This window comes from Peromyscus maniculatus, chromosome 13, assembly GCF_049852395.1.
Source record: "Peromyscus maniculatus bairdii isolate BWxNUB_F1_BW_parent chromosome 13, HU_Pman_BW_mat_3.1, whole genome shotgun sequence".
NCBI classification, from domain to species: domain Eukaryota; kingdom Metazoa; phylum Chordata; class Mammalia; order Rodentia; family Cricetidae; genus Peromyscus; species Peromyscus maniculatus.
In genome coordinates, this window is record NC_134864.1 from 66,040,550 (window position 1) to 66,061,712 (window position 21,163).

General features: G+C 40.9%; 1 protein-coding gene across 12 annotated transcripts in view; it reads right to left on the reverse strand.

The window, feature by feature from the left end:
* Pms1 (PMS1 homolog 1, mismatch repair system component) overlaps positions 1 to 21,163 on the reverse strand; it is a 98,009-nt gene extending 76,846 nt beyond the window's left edge. Inside the window, exons 1-3 of one of the 12 annotated variants that reach the window (XM_076550436.1) lie at positions 21,028 to 21,163; positions 12,600 to 12,751; positions 6,537 to 6,719 (exon numbers count right to left, since the gene is read on the reverse strand). In XM_076550436.1, coding sequence (XP_076406551.1) covers positions 6,537 to 6,719; positions 12,600 to 12,731 — 315 coding nt within the window. In that variant the 5' untranslated portion in view covers positions 12,732 to 12,751; positions 21,028 to 21,163. Of the gene's footprint in view, positions 1 to 6,536; positions 6,720 to 11,291; positions 11,434 to 12,599; positions 12,752 to 13,040; positions 13,223 to 20,136; positions 20,811 to 20,844; positions 20,971 to 20,997 lie in introns of those variants that run through there. The other 11 variants (XM_042260416.2, XM_015993726.3, XM_015993728.3 and 8 more) reach the window with 11 other exon arrangements.

Consider the following 21,163-nt stretch of genomic DNA (forward strand, 5'->3'; position numbering starts at 1 on the left):
GGAGACCCAGTCTTAGAAGAACAAAGCAAAACAAACAATCACTTATTAAGTTAATATTGAAGAAGATATTACTTGGTAATTCTTTTTTAAAGATTTATTTTAATTAAGTGAATGTGTGTGTACGTGCAGGTCTGTGTGTGTGTGTGTGTGTGTGTGTGTGTGTGTGTGTGCAGGTGTGTGATTATGAACACATGTGTGCAGGTTCCTTAGGAGGCCAGAGGTTTCAGATCCTCTGGAGATGGAATAACAGGGGGCTGTGAACCTCCAGGTGGGTGCTGGAACTGAACTCAGGTTCTCCGGAAGAACAGTACACAATCTTAACTATGAAGCTGTGGCTCCAGTCCCTTGCTTGGTAAATTACTTTGAATACTTAACTGGTAGTAATTCTTGGAGTTACACTTTGAAACAGGACAGCTTGTGGTTGGTTGGTTGGTTGGTTTGTTTTCAAGACAGGGTTTCTCTGTGTTGCCCTGGCTCTCTTGGAACTGGCTTTGTAGACCAGGCTGGCTTCTGTCTCCCGAGTGCTGGGACTAAAGCCATGAGCCACCACTGCTGCGGGCTGCCTGTGATTTTTTTTTAATGTTGCAAATGAATTAATGTTTGAGTATTTTGATTAAAATACAAACCAGTATACCTCAAATGGCCATTTGTATGTAAGATTCATAAATGTAAAAGAAAATACTTTGATTGTACCAAGAGGATCTGCGTTTTAATAATTTCCATAAATTTTATGGACAAATGAATTAACTGTTTAGTAATCATTTCCTTCCCCTTATGTATTTGATACAAAACAACATTTCTGTACTTTAATTTACAGTTTCAAATAGTAAAATTCAAAATATATACATAAATATCTATGGATATTTTTCTTAAACTCAAATTTAAAACTCAATGTTTAAGTATAAATTTTTCATCAACTAAAAAAGTCAGCATTAAGCACATGAGCACAGGAGAGCAACAAAATATCTCCGTATGGTGTCAGATGTGGAAATGGAAATTTAAGAATCCTGGACTTTTTTGAACTACCCATATCTCACATACTGTTTACCAACCTGGCAGGAAACATAGCCTTGATGCAAAGAAAATGAAAAACAGACAAAAAGCAATGGTGAAGAGTAGGGATACTGCCAGGAAAGCAAGATGGACTGGGAGAGAGCAGCCCTGTGATAAGCAGTGGTAACCCAAAATCAGGAGTCATCTCTCTTGGCTCTCCTTGGACTCAGCATAATAGAACCTACAAAAATCCAGCTGCATTGCTGGGGCTGCTCTAGGTCCATTAGGGTCTGTATGTGATGGTTCTATCATCTGTCCTCAGTAGATTTATTGGTGGCATATGCTCTGTGGAGCACATGGGCACCACGTGTGGGTACCAGTGTATCATCGACACCATCATCACCACCACTACAGCCCCATCGCACCTCATTCCATCTCTCTCTCTCTCTGATATCATAGATAGATGATGATTGATAGATAAATAGATGATAGAGAGAGAGCTTTTCTAGTTTGAAAAACTAGTAGAGACTACTGGATCTGAAATGTTTATCCAACTTTTACTAGGGATACTAGGTGTGATAACTGTTCAAAAATGGAAACAAAGGACTGTTACCTAAGACAAAAGATATGTGCTTCTGTGTATCCCAGTTGTTCCACTTGGCTCAAAATCCATTCCATAGGTTGATGATGCGTAACTTTAATCTTGACCTTCCCTGTCACGTCCGCCCCAAGTCTACAATAGCCAGTGCATTATTGGTTTTGTTTACCCCAAACAAAAGGACAATAAGTGGTAGAGATTTATTTCTGTTTTATTATTCCATAATTGCCCCTTTAAAAATAATTCTCCATTTAAACAACTGCTTCTCCAAAATGCCAAGGTCAATTGAATTCTATTTCTATTCTCCAAAGAGCTAGCCATCTGACGTAATGCTGTCACTGAGCAAAGGCAGCCCTGGGACTCGGAGTTCCAGTACAAACTCTGCCAGTGGCTTCTAGATGCTCCTGAAAAAATGATGACACTCATCTCCAGGGAGGGTGATGATAAGACGAAGATGCTAATGCTTTAAAAGGTTACATGAGACTTTGCTTTACCCACTTGTAAGCCTCTTCTATGACAATAATTTGTCCATGCTTTAAACATATCAGTGAACAGTAAATACACACCAACCAAAATAAAGCTAAAGTTTAGAGAAAAGAAGCAGGGTTTTAGTGCAGGTGATATTAACATTTATGTTAAACTAAAAAAAAAAAAAAAAAAAAAAAAGCACACTATGGTTTCCAACAATAAAATTTCATAAATGTCAGCTTATAGGGCACTATGAAAATTTGTTCATATGGAAGATGCTTTGTGAGACATGGTAAAACAGTGAAGAAAACACATACAATCATGTTTTACAAATTCATGAAATACAGCGTTGTTCAGAGGAAGGAATTGTATTTCAAGGGTTCATTTCATCATGTGACCCTATGTTCCGGGCAGGAAACCTCTTCTTGGACAGGCACAGGTTCACAACGCATAAGCTGTGCAGCAGGAGCCCGTGACTGGCACGAACTCCACGATCAGGAGTGTCTCCATAGCACACACAATCACTGGTGATTCTCACCAGAGACACCAAGCAGCTGTAGAAGAGTGAGTCCAGCAATGTCAAGATTTTAAGTCAACACCTTTCAGAATTCTTCAGAGGACCCTGAGGATTGTGTGTGCTCTCTGTTATTAAAAGCGGGTCTAATTATAAAATTAAAATTAAAAAAGCATTTAAACCTATGTAAGTACAGTTTCCCCGCAGGATTTAGATGACATGTAAACAAAATTACTCAGGAAACATCCTGGCAATCCAAGGAAAAGTTTTCCTGACACCAATTCATTTAAGGCAATGGTGATAAACCTGATTTTTTTTTTTTTTTTTTTTTTTTTTTAACTGAGGTGGAGCTGGCTTTTGGTTTGTTTTTATGGTTTCAATCCACTGAGCTACACCACCAGCGTAGCCTGACTTCTGGATGAATGAGTGTTCGAGCACAGAAACATGAGTCTGGAAACTAAGAGAAAGCCTTTATGATTGAGGGGAAGTCCGAACTTCTGCCTGAACGACTAAAATGCCCTTCTCTTTCTGGAGGTTGAGATGTCTGCCTGCCTGGCCATGCACAGACATACACTATGAATGTCCTCTGATTTCCACACTTCTAGAAGCTTTGATGTTGGGAGGCCAGCAACAGGAAGAGCTGGCTGTACCCACTTCAAAGCGGTTCTACTGCCTGTAATGAGACTACATTTAGGAATCAGGATATTTCAACTGCTCCAGAAATCTCCAACCCTACTCGCACTAAAGTTCTACCATCATGGCTGTGAACGACACAAGAAGCACCTGATGCTGAAGAAAGCTGGTTTTATTAGCTTGCTATCAGTCTCACAGCGGAGGCTGCTTCTTGCCCCTTTATAGCTCTCCTAGCTTCTGAGTTTACCCCTCTAAGCATGGGGCTCATAAAACCCTAGAGATCCTGTGTTATCTCTCTACAGAATGACATGTAATGAATGGGACTCCCGAGAGTAATACCAACCCCACTGCAACACTCGAACAATCTTTCATGGATGACTAACAAATGTGCATGTTACCAGAGGACAATGGCTAGCAACTTGAAAGAACAAGACAAAAAACAATGAACCTGGCTACAGAATGAAGAACTCTGGTGAAAATTAGGAGGAATTTGCCTATAATGACTACAAAGTTTCAGAAAAGATTTCCCAACATGAGGAGTGTAGATAAACTTGAAAGCCTGTAGACTGGGCAGTATGAATCTCAGAGCAGGGAACCCGGGCAGTGCACTAAGGTCCACAACATAAAATCAAGCCTAACCATTTCATATCTAAAGACTCCATGACAAAACAATGCATGCTGAAAAGTCTGATCTGTATCAAGTTAAGAATAGGTAGAACTGACGTGTGCCAACTAGTCAGAAAGCAGTTATCTCTGAGGAATGTTAACCAGGATGGGCATAAAGAACCTTCTGAAACAAGAGATAATGCCTTTATTTTTATCTAGAGTATATATAAGACTTAACTATTCTCTGCACACACAAATGTAAACACACATATACGCATGTGAGTTTATAATAGATTGTAAAGGAAGAGTCTTAAAGTTTTTAAGATAAATTAACACAGCATTGCAATATGTAAATTGTAATTGTTCAAAAGATTTAAAGTTTTTCTATTATTGTGATACTTTGATAATTCCTTGGTAATTCTGATGAGTAAAATTATTTCAATTATTTGTACTTGAGGCCTTTTGAATATCTCAAAAAGACAAAAGTGATAAAGAGATGCGAGTGTTGAGTGAACTTAACTAATCTAAGAAAAGAAACAAACAAGCAAGATACTAACCAATAGACAAGCAAAACTACCATCTAAAGTCGATCCACAGTGAAGAGGTGGGAAGTCACACTTACAAAGACTAAGAAGTACAGGGCTGCCACCTAGCAGGCAAAGCCGGTATGACCTCTGGAAGGTCCGACACATCTCCAGAAAACAGACACGTCAAAACACATTTCCTGACAACATTCTCAAAATATAAAGTTTAAATCCTATCTGCTAGTTTAGACAGCAGCTAAATGATCAAATATTCATGCTCTAAAATAGCCAATCAAAGCTCAAGCCACAGCACCAGTCCTGAGGAGCCCTGAGGTCTCAAGTGCTTTTCTATGTTACCATTGTGCTTTCTGTACTCGCTCCAAGGTGCAGGTTGCCATGTACATTCTCCAGAAGACGGGCAATTCCCAGTTGTACCCTCATTTACTCTTTTCTAAATAAAGCAAGTGCTGAGTAAAAGAAAGGATGAAGCATGTGGTGTGCAAGGTTTTGGGTACAGGTTCAAGAGTGCACTGAAGGATTTCCTCCTGCGATGAGCTCTGAGCATCTGGAGTCCAGGAAGGGAGACCTAGGCCTCTTTGTGTTAACTGCAGAATTTCCCACTGAAGCTTCATCACCTCGGCATGTTTCTCTGGCCTACACACACACACACACACACACACACACACACACGAGAAGAAAAGACTACAGTGAATCTGGAGATACAACAATGCTGACATCAGGCTCCTAAACAGACCTCCAATGACCAGAGAGGACAGGGCAGTATCTCACGTTCATGCCACTTTCCCCAAACACTAGGTTAAATACCATTACTTTCTGGCACTTGACCATTCTTACCTAAGTAGGGCCTTGCAGCCTTAGCACGAGTGAAATGGGGGAAAACTTCAGTAATTACAGGGACCCTCACAGTCACTGTCACCCTCACCAGCACACAGACACCTTCACACAATAACAGCCCCAACACCTACACAGTAACATAAAGGAGGCTGGTCAAGTCTTACAATCAAAAACAACCTAAAGAACAGGAACAAGAGACTGAGGTTACAGCAGTTATAAAATCTGTAGCTAAAGCAGTGTAAGACAATTGAGCGTGCCAGACACTGAAGCTTGGGGTCCAAAGGAACGACAAGTGCACCCCAGCAGTCAGATGGCTAAAGCTGCAGGGTCCACTCTGGGCATCACGTTGACAAGTCAACTCATAGCTGCACAACTCAATCTCAGCACCTACATTTACCAGAGTGGGATTTCCACAGTGTGTTCCAGACCTGAACACAAATTCAGTGGCATACCTTTTAAGAAAAGGATCTCATGATTAAGCAGGTGCAGGAAAGTATATATACTATAGACTATCTTTAGAGTCGCAATCTTATCTTAGGATGAATAAAGGCTCTAAAAAGTGCTACAGTTAAATGTTACACTTTTTAAATACAACCTGTTCAAGCTAATGGTCTACTAAACAACCTCCTCTAATGAATAATAATATCACAAAACACACGTTACTATTTCTCACAATACTAAAGACAGAATTATCATATGAAATACCAAGGCTACTTCACCAAGAGCTGTGACGGCAAGGACCTACACAAGTCCTTGAATACCTGTGATCAGAGCAACCGTTTTCATGGCAGCCAGAAGGTAGCAGCAACCAAGAATCCAACAGCAAATGAATGCATGAATAAAATGCATACACACTGATATATCTCACTACTTTACCCAGGCTAGCCTCCCAGGCACTAGAATTACAGGTATAAACACACCTGGTTTAGGAAATCCTTTAACAACATAACAGACACAGACCTTGAAGAAATTACATGAAGTGCAATAAGCCAGCCACAAAAGGTCTAATGTTTCCACTTTTATAAGGTACCTGTGACACTTAGAGATAGAAAGTAGAATGGTAGCTGCCAGATACAGGAGAAGTGGAAAGAAGAAAGGGGGCTTTGTCTAATGGGAACTGAGTTGTAACTTGGGAAGACAAAAATAACCCAGAAATGGATAGTTGATAAGTGTTCAATAATGTGAACATACCTAAGACCACTGAATTGTTGTTAAAAATTTAACTATATTGTACCATAAATTAAAAATAATAAAGCTACTCTGACAAACAATGAATTGGTTTTCTCTCAATTCTAATATTTGATCATTATGAAATTAATAAAGTAGTCAACATAAATTTCCTTACCTCTGCAACATTACAAATTGACCCCAAGGCTTCACCCCGAAAACCATAGGTTGTCAGGTTTTCCAGGTCTTCATGACTGCTTATCTTTGAGGTGTAGTATTTCACTGCCATCACAGGCACATCCACAGCCTTGATGCCCTCACCATTGTCCCGAACCTCGATTTTGTCAAACCCATAGTTCTCCTATTGGAAGTTAGGAACACTTTTAGTTCATAAAAACATTAAAGTGTAATCAATTTAGAAGTGCAAATTAAGCAATCTGGCTATTTGACAACTTTAAAGGAAAGATAACACTATTCCTTAGCTCTGCTAGTCCCCAGGTATGGTACAATGAGCAAGGTCCTTGTTTTCTCTGGACCTCGACTCACCTACAACACAAGGAGGCCAAGCGAATCTCCTGAGGGTTCTATAAACTTTTTTACTAGCACAGGTATTTGTGGTCATTTATATTTATACTTAAATTAAAAGTTCTGACATAGCTTTTATGTACATCATCCCCCAAATGAAATAAAACACTATCACCACCAAAAACCCACCTGCTCTACTCACAAAGAATCCAGCAACCACTCTTATTTAGTCTGATTTTTTTTATCTAGTTTTCCCTTGTTGCTTTCATAAAAAATTTTAAGTATTTAGTACCTTATAATTTTCTAAATTTTTCATTATAAATATCATCAAACAGAAAACTGTTGAGAAAATATATCTAACTTGGTAATCTCTTTTAAATTTGAAAATTAAGAAAGCAAACTCCATTCATATCTTATTTCTATGATACTGAGCTGCACATATACAAGAGAAACCAAATTCCTACAAGAACCCTACTTTCCATGGATATCACATTCTAAACACAGTCACCAATTGTCATCAGCCTTGCTCCGAAAAGCTCTGCAGATATCACCACACTACAAAGGGAAAAATCTTCTGGGATTTATACTAACTCCATATTATACAATGATATCACACTTAATATCCTAAAATCATATAATTCCTTGTCAGTATTCTTAAAAATAAACTATGCATACAAAGCATTATCAGGAAATACCTAAGATTTCAGCTCTCATACAGCTCTCAATTTAAAATTAATCTGACATTCTGGAAATAGCATGTCTGCTTCATTTTATTAAACAACAGACAAAAAACATCAACCAGAGAAATATAAGTCTTACAACATAAATAACTCCAGGAATCTGAATAGAATAAAAACACAAAAATTCCCATGAATGTTTAAAATAATATCAACTTATGTCCAGAATCAGAATAAAATAGGCCTAAGTGTATATATCAGACCCAGTTAAGTAGTTTACTTAGAAATCTACAAAGTAGATGAGTAAATATAATTTACTCATTAATTTAATTTACTTCTGTAAGAATGTTTCCATTGGCTTGTTAACATTATTTTTAAAAAACAAAACAATTTTTCTTCCAGAGACGCTTAAGAACAAGATACACATTTCAAGAAATAAACAAAACTTTTCTGTTTTTTCTGAGGAAAAGGTAAAGAAAGACCCACAAGAAGTAAGAATGAGATGTATCTTTGCCTCCCTAGGAGTCTTAGATGATATCGGTCAGATATAAGGACACAGACACTTGTACTTATTGTTACCTATACTCTCTCTAATCAGACTAATTATACAAAATACCTAAGAAAAATAGTCACTCTTTGGTTTTAATTCAATAAACTGTTTCTCACATTTTAAGCACATAGAATATTATTTAAAGCAGTGGTTCTGAACCTTCCTAATGCTGTGACCCTTTAATACAGTTCCTCATGTTGTGGTGACCCCCAACCATAAGCTTATTTTTGTTGCTACTTCATAACTGTAATTTTGCTACTGTTATGAATCATAATGTAAACATCTAATATACAGGACATCTGATATGCGACCCCTGTGACCCACAGGTTGAGAACTGCTGATTTAAAGGCACAACGGCAGACGTTCTGCAATAGTGCTCTGTGGTACAGCGGCGGCGGCAGCAGTTGTATACTCTCTCTGGATGTACAGCAGCGTGTGTATGTACACTCTCAAGCCTCACTTATAATCTGAAACTATAAGAGTGGAGCTTAGTAACCACCTGACAGAGGCCCCCACCTAACCTGATGTACCCCATACACCCTGGACATAGGTGAGAAACCTTAAGTCAGGAACACTTTATTTCAATCTCAGATTCACTACTAGCTAATTAAGTGACTTAGGCAAGTTTTAGGAACATTGACTTTTTGTAAAATGGTCAATGCAATTTTTATGAGAAGTGCTTGAGATTTATGATAGCAATCTGAATTTTAACTGATAATAAGTAAAAGTGAGATCCTTTTATCACAGATTATCCCTGTCAGAATTATGATGTCACAGTACTTGCAATAACACAAATATCTGATAATTAGATTTTAAAAATCATATTCTTGCCGGGCGTTGGTGGCGCACGCCTTTAATCCCAGCACTCAGGAGGCAGAGCCAGGCGGATCTCTGTGAGTTCGAGGCCAGCCTGGGCTACCAAGTGAGCTCCAGGAAAGGCGCAAAGCTACACAGAGAAACCCTGTCTCGAAAAACCAAAAAAAAAAAAAAAAAATCATATTCTTACGTTCAGTAATATAAACTTATGTTCCTGGTATATAGCAGGTAACAGACAGGTAGGGAAGACACAGAAATATAGGGTCTAACTCGATGAGCTTGAAATTTAAAATGAGGGGGAAAAACATTCAAACTAACTGCAATATGTCACAAACACTGTTGGTGCTTCCTAAGCTTTTCCCATCCATAATTTCTTCCCCACCAAAGTTGTACACAATTTCTGGTATACAGATATATAAAATAGGGATACAAACCCAATACTTAATAACTGAAATAATACCTTGTTATACATATAATTTTACCATTTATTAAAGATGAATACATATTTGCACACTGATGTGATCGGTAGAACTGCTTGCTTATCTTTTAAATAATTAAATCATGGAGGAACATTTAGCCCAGGACATCTTCAAAGCTCTAAGGTTTGATCTGACTCTATAATTGTCAATGTTCATAACACACTTTTCGTGTATGTATGTTGTATAAAACTGCACAAATACATTTAGGGCCTATGGTGGATTGAATTGGAATGGCCCGCATAGGCTCATATTTGGGAAGAACAAGAGGTGTGGCCTATTTGGAGGACGTGTGTCTATTGGGATGAGCTTCAGGCCCAGCTTCTTTCTCTGCCTCCAACTTGTGGTTCAGGATGTAGCTCTCAGCTCCTTCTCTAGCACCATGCCTGCCCGCATGCCACCATGCTCCCTGCCATGATAATAATACACTCACCTCTGAAACTGTAAGCAAGTCCCTTCACAATAGAAAAGTAACTAAGACACAAATTGGTACCAGGGACTGGGGTATTGCTGTGACAGATCTGACCATGCTGCTTCTTGGAGAAATATGGAAAACACTGGGACCCTGGATAGGAAAGCTGTTGAAGGCTGAACGTAGATTTAATGGGCCATCCTAGTACAATCTTGGAAGACAGTGGTGTTGAAAGCAATCTGGACTATAGTGGCCTAGCTCAAGAAGTTTCAGAGGGGAATATTAGCAACTGGGCTAGAGACCATTCTTGTGTTATGTTGGCAAAGAATGTAGCTGCTTTTTGACCTTGTCCTAAGAATCTGCTTCAGGCTAAATTGAAGAGTTTGGGATTATTGTCCTTAGTAGAGGAGATTTCAAGACAGCCAAGGATGACTCTGTCATGTGGTTATTAGTGACTGATATGCAGATCTTCACTGTAGAGGAGCAAGCAGAGCAAACAGAAATATAAACACATCTTGATGATCAAAGGAGCACCAGGGAATATAAGGGTCATGTTGAAGCACTGGTTTGTGCAGAAAGAGATTGGGGGTGGGGGGGTCTCAGGGCAAGACCCCACCCCGTTAACCCTGCAAACTGTGGAAAGAAAAGGCCTAGGAATTAAAGGAAGCTTATGCAACAAAGAAAAACATCAACAAATCAAACCTTCTGCAAATGTAATCCAAGGAGCAGGGGAATCTTCCCCCTTGGTCTTGCTGAGACCAGATGGGGAGTGAGTCCCTGCATGGAGGCTCAGACAGGAAAGACTGGATTGTGTTGAAGACTCCAGGATGTTGAAGATGCCAGAACCCTGAGATGTCTGAGGAGAGCTGTGTTCAGGGAGGCAGAACCAGCTCAAGAGCGAAGTGTGTTGCAGACCACAAAGCTGAAGGAGTGGGAGATCTGAAGAGTCATCTGTGCCCTGTGATACTGGACACAGAGCTGCAGCATTTGGACTTTGCCCTACTGGTTTCCGCATTACACACTCTCCTACCTTAGAGTGGCCCTGTATGTTCTGTGCCATTGTATGTTAGAAGTATATAACGTGATTTTGATTTTAAAGGAGGTTACAGTTAAGAGATTGCCTTAAATGTCAGAAGAAACTTCGGACTTTTAAGATGTTGAGACTGTGAAAGACTATGGGGACTTTTGAAGCTGAAGTAAATGTATCTTGCATTATTATATGGCTACAAGCTTCTGGGGACCTGCGATGGCTATCCTTGGTTGTCAACTTGACAATATCTGGAATGAACTATAATCCAGAAATGGAGGGCACACTTGTGATCTGGATTCTTGAGGCAAGAAGACTACATGCCTTTGATTTGGATCTTGAGGCAGGAAGACACACCTTTACTCTGGGCCACACCTTCTACTGGAAGCCTATATGAGGACAAGGGAAGAAGGAAGGGTGTGTGTTCATTATTCTCCTGCTTGCCCTCACCTTGTCAGCCCATCCACTCCTTCACTGGCACTGGAGTCTGCTTCTTCAGGATTCCTGCACATACAGAAGAAGCCTCGTGGGCCTGAGCAACTACTGGATTCTTGGACTTCCTATTCACAGCTAGCCATTGTTGAACTGCAGCCTATAAATCATCCCAATAAATTTATATGTATGTATGAATATATATGAGAGAGAGAAAGAGAAGGAGAGAGAGAGAGATGAGAGAGAGAGAGAGAGAGAGAGAGAGAGAGAGAGAGAGAGAGAGAGAAATTCATTCTATAAGTTTTGTGACTCTAGGGAACCCTGACTAATACAGGACCAGAGAGTAGAATATGGTAGTCTGAATGGAAATGGCCCTCATAGGTTCATATATGAATGCTTAGTCCCACTAGTAGGTGGGACCTATTTGGAGAAAAAACTAGGAGGTGTGGCCTTGGATGATGTGTGTCTCAGAAGGTGGCCTTTGGTACCATTCCCAATTAGTATTCTTTGACTCCTACTTGAGGATAAGGATGTAGGCTCTTTGCTACTGCTCCAGTGCCATGCCTGTCTACTGCCTGGCCATGATGGTCACAGACTCACCCTCTGAAACTGTAAACCCACCCTCAACTAAATGCTTTCTCTTATAAGTTCCCTTGTTTATGGTGTCACTTCAAAAGAGAAGTAACTAAGACAGGGCCATTTCAGAGACTGTTAGAAAGGATATGCTAATCCCAACCCAAAATTCATATAATGATTTTTTTAAATGAAATTTAAGTCACTAGCTAAAATAGCAAATTTAAAAACTTAATATTCTAACAGAGTATAGTAATTTGAAAATAAAGAGATTTACATGCTCACCTGCTGAGGAATGATGGTAGGAAAATATTTAAAGCCTTTGTTTTCACAATTGAATGTATATGTGTCTATAAGAGCAGAAAACTTAGCATGTACAGTAAGAATAATTCACAGCATGCAACAGTCTGAATTCACGGTGAGGTGCTGTAGGCATGTCCTGGCAGCATGCACACCAGAGGTGTGTGCTGTGTGTTCAGAAGCTGGATTTAGGTCATATAAATAACCAAGGACACATATTAAAAGAAAATAGACATTCAACTGAGTGTTTGGGTGAAAGACCCCTATCTAGTGTAAGTTTTCGTCTGTGATTTCCTTTAGTGTTACTATAGTCTTGGTTTAAATTACAATCTACTCTTTAAAATGAGTTAAAAAACGCCCAATGCCTGGGAAAGAGAAAAAAGCAACAATGTAACAGGAAAATCTATCGGGCCCACTTTGCTCTACAGGCATTTGTTTCCCAGGGACACTCACCAGTTTGACTTCCACGCTGGTGGCTCCAGCATCCAGGGAGTTTTCAATGAGCTCTTTCACGACACTGACCACGGATGTGATTATCTGGGAACTGGACAGGAGGCGGACTGTCGCTGCAGGCAACTGCTTCATCCTGGCTCTCAGCAGAGCAGCTATAACAGAAGCAGGAGGTGTAAAACAGGAACGGACTTACGGGCAGACAGTAATAACAGATGACAGGCAGAGCCACTGTGTTGAGCCGTTATGAACGCAAGGCTTGACTGTAAGCTCACTCAGTATGAAATAATTAATTCCTTACCAATATCCTTAGAATCAGGAACCATTACCATCTCCATTTTGTAAGATTACTGAGCTATGCAAGAAGAAACTAAGTTCCTTCAGTTATTAAAACACAGGGTCAAGATTTTGATACGAGAAGTCCTGAAACGTGTAATTAGTTACCTCTCACAAGTGCACAGCCACCAAACAGCTCTAAAAGTAAGTCCGGGAGACTTTCAGGTAAGATGGCAGACCGGAAGATCCCTCCATGGGACTGGGGAAGTAGAGAAAGACTTTCATAAGATGTCAGACCGGAAGATCCCTCTGGCAGCACCAGAGTAAGGAAAAAATAGACCAGACATGGAAGGAGCTGGAGGGAGAAACGGAAAGGAGGAAGTGGTGAAAAAAGAATAAGACCATTTGTTTTGAACAACAAAATAATAAAAATAAAAAATATTTAAGTGATTAAAGATTTAAGTGACTAGGACAGGACAGACTATGTGCAAAGAGAGAAAGAGAAGAGATTTGCAGTTCACACAGGTAAAGAAGGGCAGCTTGCCAAGTGCAGCGGAGAAGCTGGGCAACACTGAGAAGTACTAGCAGTACAGCAAGGCGGCCCACAGCAGGGGGAGGGGCAGGAGACCCATCCAAACCCAGATTCTCCTCCTGAAATGGACTAGGTTTGAGCCAACAAGAGAGACCCACTCACCAAGACCCTCCATGATACCCAGGAGGGAAACAAAACCAACAGATGCACAAATCACAACACAGAAAATAGTAGAAATAAAAGCAACATGACTCCTCCAAAAGATGACACTGAAAGGCTTGGGTTTGAGGTTCACAGGGGACCCTGTGGCAGACTGTCTTCTGGGATAAGAGATTTATTCATATAATTAACACCATGGAAAGACAGCGTGACAGGCATGCCTACGAGAATGCAGACCCACAAGGCACAGGGCGTCCTTTCTTATAGTGCTACTTAGACAAATCATCGAAATTTTAAAAAAATCAACAGAGAAACTTGATAGTTAAACCATACCACACATCTAATGGTTCATCTCTGTACACAAAATACACTATCCAACAGACACAGAGTACACATTCTTAGCAGCCCATGGAACCTTTGCTAAAATAGCACTGTCAACCACAAACTGAGATTTAAAGAATCAAATCATCTCTTGTCTTTTTCAGACAGCAATGGAAGAGAACTAGAAATCAACAGCAGGTAAAACAAAAGAGGCCATAAAGGTACTTGGAAACTGAGCAGTACACTCTAGAATGACCAGCTGGCAGAGAGGAAAGTTTTTACTTTTCTAGAATCAAATGAAAACAAGTTACTAGAACTTTGGGATATAAATAGAACCATTTTCAAAAGAAAGTTGAGAGCTTTTAGTGCTTACACTAAAAAAGCAGTGAGCTCTCAAGTAACCAACAAATGATGTGCCTCAATGTCTCAGAAACAGAACAAACCAAACCCAAAGGTAGTAGAGAGCAAATAATAATGATCAGGGGAGCAGCTGATAAAAGGTTGTAAAAGAGCAATTCGCAAAGTCAAAAGTTGTTAATCTAAAAAAAATAAGTGAGGTTGACAAAGCCCTAGCCAAACTAAAACAAAGAAAAGATTGAATCAATAATGTTAGCGATGAAAAGGTCATGTGACAAGAGTCCAGTGGAGCCCAGAGGGTCATGAGGTTAGACTCTGAATACGAATGCCCCTCACAGTATCAAGCATTTGAACACCTGTTCCCCAGCTGGTGGCTTCAAGCTACTCTGACCCTCATCTACCTATGTTGTAAATTATGGCCTTTGTGACTGCCTTTTAAAGCACTGTATGTTGGAATTCCTGGCCACTCCCCCAGCTACATGACCGCACAGGCACAGTCCAGGGCTTTATGTCCTACGTAATTTCTGTGCTAGGCCTAAGCACATTCTCTTCTGTTCCTCCTTCCCTAATAAAGTCTGATAGTGGGTTTTGTTGTGCTTCTTGGCTTTTCTCGAATGGTAACATTGCACCGCCGCATAAAAACCAACACTGGCCGGGCGTTGGTGGCACACGCCTTTAATCCCAGCACTCGAGAGGCAGAGCCAGGCGGATCTCTGTGAGTTCGAGGCCAGCCTGGTCTACCAAGTGAGCTCCAGGAAAGGCGCAAAGCTACGCAGAGAAACCCTGTCTCGAAAAACCAAAAACAAAACAAAACAAAACAAAAAAACAAAAACCAACACTGTATCCTGAATTTAAGCACCAAGAGGCAGGTGTGAGCCATCATAAAAAAAGGACTAAAATTTTTAATTGGCTTAATCAAGTGGTTGTCAATAACTACCTAACATGGATCATTTCATCACCACATGGGTGCTAGAAACTGAACCCAGGTCCTCTACAAGAGCAGCAAGTGCTCTTAACCTCTGAGCCATCTCTGCAGCCCAGGGAAAGAGATCTTATGGGAAGGGGAAGGAGGTAAAACGGAAGAACACATGTGTCATGAAAGCAGAAGCATTAACTAACGGAGGGAGGGAACCAAACAATGAGCAAGAATTGGGAACCGGGGAGGAGAAGAATAAGAACAAAGAAGAACACATGTATGAACGAAAACGCCATAACAAAACCCACTGCTCTCATGCAAACTTAACAAATAAGACAGAAAGTCCACAAATGGCTTAAGTGGGAAAGAACTGTCTTTCCACTTCTTTCTCCAAGGGTTTTGAATATAACCAACATGTACATTCCGATTTCTTCTGTCCTATTAAATTCCAACCACCTGCTGGAGTCACCAGCTCAAACTCAAGTTATTCCCATCCCGATTAATCAGGCAGTCAAACCCACATGGAATGAGTTCCAGTTCTCACATTCTTCTATCTTCACACTTAGCCCCTCCCTTATGAAATCTAGCACCCAGACACTGTTCTAAGCTCTTCATATATGAATTGCCTTTAATCTCTCTAAGTGTGAAAAGGAGACACTGTGCAAGCATTCATGATTATCACCATTTAAGATGTGCACATTATAAACGTGAACGTTCTCTAGGTCAAAGAGCTGCTTATATTGGCCTTCCCTCCACCTGACCCACAAAAAAGGACAAAAAGCCAGGAAGTAACTAGGAAGGTTCGTATACATGATTTCCTGATGACGTATCACAAGACGTGCAGAACCACAAACTTGGTCAGAGTTCACTACAACTTGACCCAAATGTACTCCAAGGACATCTGCCTTACAGCTGCTCCACCTCAGGCTGTTTGTTCACCTTCCTCAGCAGTCACAGCACCCTGTTCATTAAGGTCTGCTGAACTCATCTCATTTGTGTCTTTACAAACGTCCCTTGGCCTCAACTCTGCAAATACTACACACCATTAATCTTGGAAGGTGTTTTTCAGGTAATAAAGAGGAATAAAAACAGAATGAGTGGTTGGGCATGATTACTTCTCAAAAGTTAGATTGAAAATTTTACTTCCAATCTATTTCCTTAAATGTCCTGGTCCAAACTCATTACATCAGATTGCTGAGTCATTGAAGGCAGTAGAATCATGGAGACAAATGAATTTTAAAGACTTAAAAAAAAAATCACCATTTAGCTGTCAATAATTGAAGAATGGTAAGAACTGCTGAATAATATATATACATACATATATATATATATAATGTATGATGTGCCTGGCTAGCAATGACCACATGATGCTGACAACTTGGAATGTGGATAATGATTCAATCATGTGACTCAACAGCTTGACTGACATGTCATTAGTCATGCAAATGTTTTGAAGCTCTATAATGCCTTTTTAGACCATTGAGCTCTTTTGGATTGGCTCTCAAGACTCTAGAATCACTTTTAATACAAATTAGTCAGGCCCGAGACATGTCAAATAACTATCTTCTGCATTACTAGACATTACTGTCTCTAACCATGCTGTGAAAAATCTCTGTGCAGGTATTACAGGCTCTTCATATGATGAACCAAAACAGAAACAACAAAAACAAAATCCCCAAAACTTAAAATGAAAATCCCATTACTTAAAAGACACACGGGGGGGACTTTTGCTGTTTGTATGTAGCCCTGCCAGCTTGAAATTCATGGAGTAGACCAGGTCAGCCTCAAACTTGCAGAGATTCTCTTACTTGTGCCTCTTCAGGGCTACAACTACAAATGTACATGTAGCAAGGAGGGAGCTTTCTATCTGCCTTCATTTATGCCTAACTTCAGAAAATATTTTGTGACGATCATGATTAGCTTGACAACATGTAACTCCTCTAGAATGTTAAGTTTTGTTTTTGGTTTTGTTTTGTTTTTCAATCTTTGAAAAACAAAACAAACCTCTAAGTCATTCCACATGTTCATATGAACTGAACCCATAGAATCTAGTTTTAAACAAAATGATAATACAAAGCTCGGAACCAAAAGGTCAGTTTATGGATCTTTCTCAGGTAACATAAAGCCAGCTATCATGTAAAGAGCTAGTAACTGGGCAGCAAGGCCCGGGTGGGGAGGTGGGGGGGGGGGCGGGGTGGCATTGTAACACTTTTATCTATGAACTTCCAGGAAGAGGCTAACCTTCTGGGGGTTCTTATAATTCACAAGCCTTTTTTGCTACACAAAAGGAAGGCAAAGCTGATTGGTACAGCAGAAAAACAGACCAAAGGCCCAAACCCAGGTCTTAGGATCTTTACTAAGTTTGAAGCAAACTCAAATTACTCTGCACAAACAAGTTATCACCTATAAACACAGAGATAACTCCTTGCTGGTTGTTGCAAGGATCAAATAAAAAAGTACATATAAAAACAGGCACGGTGGGCGGCTGAAGAGATGGCTCAGTGGTTAAGAGCACTTGACTGCTCTTCCAGAGGTCCTGAGTTCAATTCCTAGCAACCACATGGTGGCTCACAACCATCTGTAAATGAGATCAGATTCCTTCTTCTGGTATATACATAAAATATATGATTAAATAAATATTAAAAAAAAAAAACAGGCATGGTGGAGGCACAGGAGAGGATGGGGGGATGGCACAGTGAAACCAATTACTTTGTGTTTTAGCAAAGAAGAAAATAACTAGGCACAGTGGCACATACATAGCTATCTATCATCCTAGGCCTTGCAAGGCCAAGGAAGATGAAGCGTTCAAAGCAGCCTGGGCTTAATAGCAAGATCCTACTGGGGGGGGGGGGGGGGGAGTAGAATGTCATATAAATGGTAAAGTCCTAAAAATACAATTATTATTATTTTGTTTATCAGCTTCCTGGTGTGCAGTACTTTGTTGTAGCAGCTGGAACAAAGACACCAACACTTTTTCACTTCCCTTTGTCTAACCAGCCTCCCTACAAACAAGAACTAGCCAAAACCTTCCTGTAGCGCTCCCTTCCAGCAGTCTTCTCCTTTTCCGTGGGACCAAGCGTGAGGAAGCACCCTTACTTACTGTTACAAATTCCCTGTTGGTACATCATCTCTAAAACCGTTGCCAGGTAGCTTATAGCTACAACCACCTTTACAGAATTCTTCTACTCTTTCAGCAGTGAACTCTGAAGGAATAAACCCTTTCCTTGGGACCTATGCTGCGTTTTTCTTTGGTTTGGTACTTAGGACCAAACCAGGGTCTTGCATATGACAGGTAAGTGCTGTACCATTGCTGCCCAGTGAGGGACCAAACTCGTTTACTTCCCAGATATTACCATCTATCTGTCTCTGATATCTTTGTCTTTCTTCTCAGGAAGGTGAGCATTCCCCTACATCTCTACCCTTTTCTTAGGTAACTTAACGCCCCAACCTAAATCTGTATGGTCATGTGATCTTGCTCTTCCCAAGACCGGCATTTCTAACAGGAACTGTCACTGCTGCCTCAGGTAAGCGTCTGTAAAACTGACCTTATTTATCATCCCCCCTCCCTCACGCTTGCCACTTAGCTTTGCTGCCTCTACTGGTGGCCACCACAGTCGGTCAAGAACTTGCCTTTGTTAGCAGACTCTATTTGTAACCCACTATCCAGCTTCCTCTTAATCCATCACTTCCAGTATCAGCCACAACGAATCCTCTCCCATCACTCACTGGAATGACCCTTCTCTCTCCCACACTCCTTAAGTACTTGGCTTGCATCATGCAAAGGATGCTTGTCAAAACCTTATCCTAAATTACATAACCTTTTGACTGCAAGTTGCCACGGTCTCAACTCCCTCCATCTGTATGTTTAATTTTACACTGGCCTCCATAACATCCCCCACCCCAGTGCACCTTCTACCAACTTCTTCCTGGACTCTAAGGCCTGATTTATCTTCCTTCTAAATATAGATGGCCTAAATTTTACCGTATCTCAGAATCTTTCTATAATTCCTGTTTGGTAATAAAATTAATAGACAACATAAGAACTTCATAGGCTCGTTTATAACCCCCAACACACTCCCATTCCTCTACTACAAATGGAACTGAAGAGCTTGACAACTTGCACAAGATCACAACCTTCCTTTCGTGGTCTCCCCCTGTCCCTCCTAACTTTCTTCGGATGATACTCTTCCCAGCACTTTTGGTCGGCCCCTTAGTATTTCCCCTCCGAATGACTTCAATAACTACCTAATTGATGTCTGGACTTGAATATTTACAAGTTGTTTCTATAATTTAAATATTTTTGTTATTCTAAGGTTTTTGAAGATTTTTTCAATTGCTAAGCATGTTAGTCCAAATTCCCTACTGCCCTGCCTTTCTAATTTCATCCCATTTTCCAGATGTGTACTAAGCAGGCCGTCCTACACAATGTGGCTCTCTTAACCTCAATGTGGTAGGATTCCCTGGGTCCCATGACGCCTTCTTCCTGAGATGCCTTGTGCCAGTCCTCAAGTTCTTCTCTATTCTAATGCCTTGTGCCAGTCCTCAAGTTCTTCTCTATTCTAATGCCTTGTGCCAATCCTAAAGTTCTCCTCTATTCTAATGCCTTGTGCCAGTCCTAAAGTTCTCCTCTATTCTAATGCCTTGTGCCAGTCCTAAAGTTCTTCTCTATTCTAATGCCTTGTGCCAGTCCTAAAGTTCTTCTCTATTCTAATGCCTTGTGCCAGTCCTAAAGTTCTTCTCTATTCTAATGCCTTGTGCCAGTCCTCAAGTTCTTCTCTATTCTAATGCCTTGTGCCAGTCCTCAAGTTCTTCTCTATTCTAATGCCTTGTGCCAGTCCTAAAGTTCTTCTCTATTCTAATGCCTTGTGCCAGTCCTCAAGTTCTTCTCTATTCTAATGCCTTGTGCCAGTCCTAAAGTTCTTCTCTATTCTAATGCCTTGTGCCAGTCCTAAAGTTCTTCTCTATTCTAATCCCCTTACCTTTAGCTACCAACAGACTGGGCAGTCCTTCCTTGTTTTTTATTTAAACCCATAAAAGGCTATTTTATTTATTCGGCCCTTCCTCTTGGCTCTGGAATGTGGTATATTAAGGAGTGTGCACTGAAGACCTCTTTTGAAAAACAGAAGGGTGATGCCAGGTTTACAGGTCAGCATGCATGTTTACATGACACCTGCAGTGTCAGAACAGGATTCATGTCTGCTGAAGGAGATCAACACGGCTGTAAGTGTGCTATGAACAGAAAGTCAGCTGAGAGAAACGGATGTATCTACAAAAAGAAAGAGATTCGAGAACTTAGAATTTAGGGAGAAAACAACACATTTTAAACCCAGTCCAACTGTTCCATAGAACCAAAACAAGTACTAGATACTACACATACGTGCAAGCATTCTGCCAACTTAAAATGTTTTCAAGAGTTGCTTCTGAGATAAATATCACAAACTTTTACAAATACAAACCACCAAGGCAAAGAAAATGCAATTTCAACGATGTTTCGTTAGAAAATGGATTAATCAAGTCTTTTCCTCTCCTTCCTCAATGAGACGAACTTCTGGCATTAACATTTCTTTAAGATGTACTACACGTGGCTTTCATCGGGGATAAACACAAATCCACACATTTTGCGACAACACACAGCACTACAAGCCGCTACACTCTCTAGCAAGACAAAACTTTCAGGTCTTGCACACCGAGGGTCCGTGTGAGGAGCTCCCACTACTGCCTAGCCGAAGCCCGGAAAAATGGACACACGTGCGCGCGCCTCGCAGGAACGCCCCTGGCCCCGGGAGGCGGCTGCAGCCTCCCCGAGCATCACCGGGCGTGCTCGATCGCCGTGACACTACCTTCTGGCTCGCGGGAGGTCAGGCACTCACCACGCACCGCGGCGTGCAGTCAGCAGGCGCTCGGCAGCCGGGCCTACTTTGCCGGACGCCTGCACGGTCGCAGCGCGCGCGCGCGCGCGCTCGGTGGACCGGGCCGTCGCGCGCCCCTTGGCCCCGCCCACCGCTG